The following is a 7178-nucleotide window of genomic DNA, read 5'->3' as shown; positions in this document are numbered from 1 at the left end:
CAGTGCAAAACGTTTTTTAAACGGAAACGGTGGTGCGTTGAACACCCTGTTCTGATGACGCAAGAGTTGCAACTATGGCAGCTGAGAAGGCCATTCTTTGTGTTCTTTTTGAAGAATTTTCGGAGCCTGATGAAATCGTGGTTCCTAATTATTGTGATCCAACATTTGCCTCATTTTTCAGGATGAAAAGACAAACATTTCAGGTGAAGGATAATCCACTTCTTACCTCCGAGACTGTGTTATGATCTATATGACCTTATTATTTTTATTGTGAGTATTAGGCTTATCATTATTGCTGATCACTGTTGTTGTGCTATGCAACTGTGAAATTACAAACAAAAAATACACATTCTGAGACATGAACTGAAATTAATTGTGAATTTTATTAACATTAAATCGTCCTCCTCCCATTTTCACCTCAAAATTATGGGGAAGCTCCCGATGAGCCTCCACTGCTGGCGAGAGATCAATGTTAGTGATAATGTCACTTTCTATATATAATTTATTCGCTGTTTGAATAACCGTGGAAAGGAAACGTTATATAACCAGCAATTTCTAACGTTTTTATTAAATTGTAATCACGTTAAATACAAATTCAGTCCCATATAAAAAAAAAAGTTTAGCCTACATGACTACAAAAGACGGGTTTATGATGTTTAATACATTTGGCTGCTTTTAGCCTTACCCTGGAGTTGGTTCACCCTCCGCTTATGGTGAATCCCTTTAAAGACTAATATTACTGCCACATTTTGATTACTTGTAGAGGTTTGATAGAACTGGCCACATTTGGGCGGCATTATGCAAATATTTCCACATGGTGAGGTAGATATGTGGGGGCGTGTTAGAACGAGCCGTTTTAGGGGGGTGTGGCAGAGTCTTAACTTTGATAAAGAATATCTCTTTGGTTTTGAGACTTTAGTCTTTGCAACTTCAGGGATCTTATCTATGCACAATCAGCTTGTAACACTCCAAAGAGAAAGGAAAACTTGAAATCGCATCATATGACCCCTTTAAATAGGCGAGGCCGTTGTCAGAAGCTTCCGGTTATTTTATCTATACAAAAACTGTTCGCTATGCTGTTAGCTACTTGTTGTCATTTTACTTTAATTTACATTATTAAAGTAATCATAAACACACTGGTTTGTTGAACAACTCATTTTACCGTTTACTGTACGTTTCAAATGAAGGCAACTTGCACCACCGTCTCAGAATGGGCTGCATACATACTTAGAAGCTATGTAGTAGGCGAGAAAAAAAACAGAAAGAGCAGTATATCAGAGTAACGTTAGTGATGGGAAACCGAGGCTTTCTGACCCGTTTGAGGCTTTCATCAAATTGTGCCGGAAAACGGTTCATTACTCGAAGCTTTTTAACACAGTGCGCATTAGTGACATCTGGTGGTCAGACTCGGTTTCTCCAGCCTTTCTAACGAAACATCGCGGAGCAGAGGATGGTTTGAAAAAGTTTTTAATCTGTGCCAACTCGTGTCAATTTCGGCACTATGTAAAGTCAAACACAAGAATCATGCGAAGCGCCGATTTTTTTCAAACCTGCTGTCCCGACCTTCCGATAGATACTGCATGACGTTCGAAGCTTCAAACGTCACCAATCACGTGGTATTGTCATTGCGACGCAAGCATCGGCACAGTGTGTGATACAATAGTGCCTTGAAAACTGCGTCGGAGCATCGGAGCCTCGGTACCAATCGTCCCATCACTATTTCAAGTCATGTATTTGTTTATTTGACAAGTAGCCGAGTAGAAAGCGCTATAATGTCATTCAGTCTCTGTGTTCTAAAGGTGTTGTTTATTTTAGTGTGTAAAGCAGAGTGAGCATAAACCTAGTTGTATTTTAGATATGGGTCTAAGAGAGAGAGAGAGACTGGGTTACAGAGTTGGTTGCCTTGGCAACAGAGCATGAATAGACTAAAAGATGCTGCTTCTTGTTGAACATCTCTCTCTTCATGTCTCCTCACTCTTATTTCCAGGAGGGTAGATAATGGTGTTGAATTATTTACTAAGACTGATGTCTGTGTGGACGGCAGCTGTAACTGCGCGTGTGCCTGTGTTTGAATAATTCACCGGGTTGTTCCTGAGATGGCTCTCCTTGGCTAGGATCACATGTCCTTCAGTGGGATCCTCTGTATGTGTGTGTGCACAAACAACAGAGACATTGCACAGGAGAATACATTTCAACTCATACGCAATATGTGTTTCTTTACCGTCATTACAACTTTGCCACACACATCGTGTCAGGTTGAGGGCCGGGTCTCCGCTGATGCAGCCATTGCACGAGTCAAACTGAGAACAGCCCCCAACGGGTGAATCTGTCAGGCCATCAAGAGATAAAAGATGTAAGCTTATATTCTCACTTCACACTCACATATGTTTAAGAGAAAAAGTTAGAAATGTTATCAAATAAATTATAGATAAATCACATCGTAGAAAAGAGAGAAATGCTTTTCTGAATTGATACCAATGAGTAAGTGTTGTTCAGCAGCACTCAAATGCAACAGAACAAAACAGACTTAAACTGGACTTTAGCTGGATCTACCACAAGACCGGCTCCTCTAACTAATACTGTCTTTTTTCCTCAGACTTGACAAATTTGACTCTTAAACTGTGCTTTAATTTGAGAACTGATTTATCAAAACTCACAGATAAGATTTTACTTAGATTAGGTTGATGTTTAAAAGTTTTTAAATACCCAACATTTATTTTTATGAGCTAAAATCCTTGAATATAATGATTAAAATAACAATACAGAAAAGTTGCAATTGAATATAATGGCTGCGAGACATCAGAGCTAGATAGTCCAGTAGTCAAAGTAGGTTAGATATGCAGATTGTTAAAATTTTAGCTAAAAAGCTATTTTTTTAAGGTAAAGCTATTCGGCATTTATATACAAGCTCATTATTGTATTGACACTTACCTGAGGTTTGTGAATTGGTTATAATAACCTGCGTTAGCAGTACAATCCCACAGAGTGCGGCCCACACACACCTCATCCTCAAAAAATTGTCAATAATCCCACCTGTAATAAGCACAAAGTTCCTCATTTCGAACTGGAAATGTTGACTTAAATGATCAATAAAGCAACAACTTAACCTATGAGTGAAACACTATTTAGCTCTGAATCAGTCTAACAATCTTAACTTTTTCTAGTCAGACTAACTCTGCGAAACACTGACCGCAATAACGCAACTAAAGTTTGATACAAGCACTAGACGCCAACAAGTTAAAAAGTGAAACACTTTCACAACACAACACAAACAACTTTACCTCAGCTCAGAAAGTGTAAAACTAGGAGTCATAAATGTGCCTGTCAAGCAAACATCCAGTCCTCAATGTCTGTGTCCTCCAGACGAAAGGTCGTTGTGAACTGTGAGGAGCATGTGGTGTGTGTGTGTGTTGACGTCATGCCCTCTGATTCAGCGAGACTGGAAGGTGTGTAATGTGAGACAGGTAACATGGCAACCAAATGGCAAATGACCATGTCTTGATATCCACACCACTGAAGAAATTCTGCCTTTTCACAAGCAGGCTGCAGAAATTTGTCACATCTCATTCCCAAAATATGCAGGTCTCCTGTGCCCCAGACCATTATAAACAGTCACCAGCATGTCCATACTGGTTCTTTTGACCTTTTTTCTGTTTGTCTGTCTCTGGTGGCCCAGAAAATGTTTTCAGAGAAAGCAATGTAGTGTAAGACTAAAAGGCTGTGTGGATGCCATGTAGTTATATATTTTATATATAATTACATTTTAAAATATACGTAAAATTGTTATATTGCTAATGTAGATTTTAAAATATGTTTGCATAAATATATTTTCAGGTTACATATATTTCCTCATTTATTTTTTAGCCCTTTTTTAATGTGATTTCTTAAATATTTTCATAGGAAATAAAACAAACAGAACAGGGCCAGAGCAAGAGAGCCAGAGTTTGGCATAGTTACATAACAAGTTCTCCTTTCTATATTCCTCAATTCCTCTGCATCCTCGCCATGCTCCTGGATGCTCCGTTTTTAATTGTAATTAAAAGTCACAGCATAATAAACTAAGCAGAGGAGGCGATGATATATGTAGGTGCGAGAATACTGCTTGTGTATGAGGAAGCAGTCACCACTATCATTGCTACATCTGGGGATCAATGCAAATCAGGTCAGCATTTGTTTTTACAATAAATTCAGTGCCTAACCCCCGTTCAATTAAAACCCACCGAGAATCTCCCTAACCCACACCATCACTCCTTAAACTGTTTTGTAATGTCTCACGACACACAGACAGATCAATAGGTAGTGCCAAACCGTCTGAATAGAGAGAGAGAGAGAGAGAGAGAGAGAGAGTGGGCGTCCTCCTCTAGGGAGAACTAGGTGCAGAGAGATAAAGCCGCGCATGCGCTCAGCCGATATTAGGTAACTGCGAGAAATTCCGCAGTACACCCCACACCACACGCGCACACAGACTTCCCGCCAAAAAGGAGCTCAAGGAGATACAACGGTGGAATGATAAACAGTGTCTGTGCTCTTATTTCTAAACATCCTTTTCAAATGATTCTCTCATTGACATAAGCTAACAGAATCAAACATACTGAACCTCAGAAATGAGCTTATGATGTGTATTTGATTGGTGGAGACACATGAAGTGCATCAGGCCAATAATGCATTATTGCATAACATAATGGAGATTGTTACAATAAAGATGTGTACAGACCGGCAGGGATGGATAAAATAAACACTCAAAAGGCACCAGCTGGAAATCCTGGAAAGCTGTATTTAGAAACATGTAGCATGGTGCAGTTACCTTAAGGAGGTTGTTCAAACTGATCCTTAAAATTTAGTCTTGTTGGTGTACACTAATGTATTTGATTTGTTGATTGAGTGATTTCATATAATATATAATACTGTTACTTTAAATGTATTATTAATATTAGACTATCTTTTACCAACAAGCCCCCAGTTTAGTCAATCATAGCAGTCCTTAAAGATGGATTGCTCAATAAATTGTTCAGTATCTTCAGTCAGTATCTTCAATTGACACTTGCAGACACTCTCCCCGACCACAGAAAGCTTAAGGGGGTATTGCTTATAAGATTCCCCAGCTGGCGACCACCGGAAGCGCATGTCCTTTTATAGAGAACACGAGAGTTCCCCAGTATTGTAGCGCTCGTCCACCTGCTTCATTGAAATGCAGAGCCACGCGAGCACTGCGACGCCCACGCGCCAAATCTGCCGGGAAGCGCCACAATCTCCATCATCTGCGGGGAAATTATGTCATAGCTATAACCTTCAATCATCCGAATATAGCATTTAAATAAAAATGGTAAACTAAGCAGATGCGCGTGCGCGAGTTCCTTGTTTGCGATATTTTAGCTTTGTCACTTATACAAGGTTATAGATGAAAACGAGGGATTCTATGGTAGAGGTGAAATTAATAATCGTAGAGTTGTGCCACGTACCCCATAGTGCGGCACAATTTACGTCACAATCAACGAAGCGAGCAAGTTTTTCAGCACCATGGACAGCAGTGACTCACTCTCACATTCCCTCTCAGTCACACATGATCACATGCTTGGCTTGAGGCAAGCTTTTTCTATTCTGATTTAAGTTTACTAGTTTAATGTTTATCATAAGTGATTTTTATGAAGGCCCAGTGCATTTTGGTCCGCGCACGGACTGCCTTAAACAAGGCCGATTGATTACACTTTGTCCTCTCTCCCGCCGTCGCAGTGGGCGGGGTGAAAGAATGCGGTATTTTTATGAATGAAATTACGACAGAGGCTGGTGTCCCTGAGAGTCTCCTGATTGGTCGGCCGGGGCAGAATCGCCCCTCATCATCGTAACTGACGTCAGAGGGGAATCGGCGAAGGTATAGCTCGCAGCCCACCGGAGCTGAGTGTTGTACAGAAGCGACCGAAAGAGCGAATACAGCGGAGCCACGAAGGAACCTCGCGGTGCAAGAAGAACAAGATATAATTTTCTCAAGAACTGGATTTGCTCGCGCCTCAGCGGACCCCGGGATTCACTGGCAGCTCGAGCACAGATTTCAGCGCGCGCTCCAAGAGACCTTCAGTTGGATGGTGGCGTGAAGAATTGTCCGCTTTGCGATCTTCTAACGTTACAGCTTCCGTAAGTCTGTTTTATGCATCTTTATATACTCTAAGATTATTGTTAAATTCAAGGTGACTAGTAGCTTTGCTGTCAGAAATTCGCTATGAAAATACAGCGAGAATATTTAAGACATTAAGGGATGGTGTTATTGGTGCGCGTATATTTTACATAACCTTGTATGTTGTATCAAGTCTACTTGAGGAGCGCTCAAATCTGCTTTGAACTTCAAAACGGTGATTCCCAGCCAGGCGCACGTTTAACCCTTCAGGATCCAGGAGATACCTATACATTTTTTAGTTTGTTTATAAACCTACTGAAATTATGACTTGTGTGTAATTGTTGCATCTTGTTTGAATGAATATTAATGATAATGCTACATGAATAAGTACTGTAATGTGAGTTAAACACATTTCATTTTTTGGATGATAGGATAATAGGTGGCAAATACATGTTAGCTTAAAGTTCAAAATTAGCCTTTCAGTGAACAATGGCTAAAGAAACATTAATTTCACCTACACATTACCTATACCACATGACAATAAAACACTAAAATAATGCAATATGCAGTTAACAGACAACATAAAATGTAACCTTCAACAACCCAATATGAATATACCTAATATACAGATAGAAAAAAACAAGACAAAATATTAACATTTTGTTGTATTATATTAATATAGAAATTGATGAGTAATATATTTTATTGTGACAGCAAAGTCATTAAGAATTTTAGGAAAACAAAGCAGCAGCTGTTTTCAATATTGATACTAGTAAGAAATGCTTTGAGCAGCCAATTAGAATGGTTTCTGAAGGATCATGTGACACGGAAGACTGAAGTAATGGCTGCTAAAAATTCAGCTTTGCCATCACAGGAATAAATTACATTTTAAAATATATTAATAGTAAATGAAATTTTAATATTTCACTATATTACTGTGATGTTGAGCATAAGAGACTTTTTTCAAAAACATAAAAAAATCTTACCAACCCCAAACCTATTATTATATTATATTATATTATATTATATTATATTATATTATATTACGTAACAGGTTTTTATTGCAGAA

The 7178-nt window shown here is 39.0% G+C and overlaps 2 protein-coding genes across 2 annotated transcripts in view; one reads left to right on the top strand and one right to left on the bottom strand.

Annotated features, from left to right (window-relative positions):
* Nucleotides 1-3007, bottom strand: part of cd164l2 (CD164 sialomucin-like 2) — an 8478-nt gene extending 5471 nt beyond the window's left edge. The window contains exons 1-2 of the mRNA XM_016509716.1: nucleotides 2932-3007; nucleotides 2222-2326 (exon numbers count right to left, since the gene is read on the bottom strand). Of these exons, the coding sequence (XP_016365202.1) occupies nucleotides 2222-2326; nucleotides 2932-3007 (181 nt within the window). The remainder of the gene's footprint in view (nucleotides 1-2221; nucleotides 2327-2931) is intronic.
* Nucleotides 3008-5921: 2914 nt separating this feature from the next.
* LOC107706201 (G-protein coupled receptor 12-like) overlaps nucleotides 5922-7178 on the top strand; it is a 3080-nt gene continuing 1823 nt past the window's right edge. The window contains exon 1 of the mRNA XM_016509822.1: nucleotides 5922-6129. The gene's annotated coding sequence lies outside the window, so the exon portion shown is untranslated. The remainder of the gene's footprint in view (nucleotides 6130-7178) is intronic.

Source organism: Sinocyclocheilus rhinocerous, unplaced genomic scaffold, assembly GCF_001515625.1.
Source record: "Sinocyclocheilus rhinocerous isolate Xijiao unplaced genomic scaffold, SAMN03320098_v1.1 scaffold53, whole genome shotgun sequence".
NCBI lineage: Eukaryota > Metazoa > Chordata > Actinopteri > Cypriniformes > Cyprinidae > Sinocyclocheilus > Sinocyclocheilus rhinocerous.
Note: the sequence above shows the minus strand (reverse complement) of the source record. Positions and strands in the feature narration are given on the sequence as shown.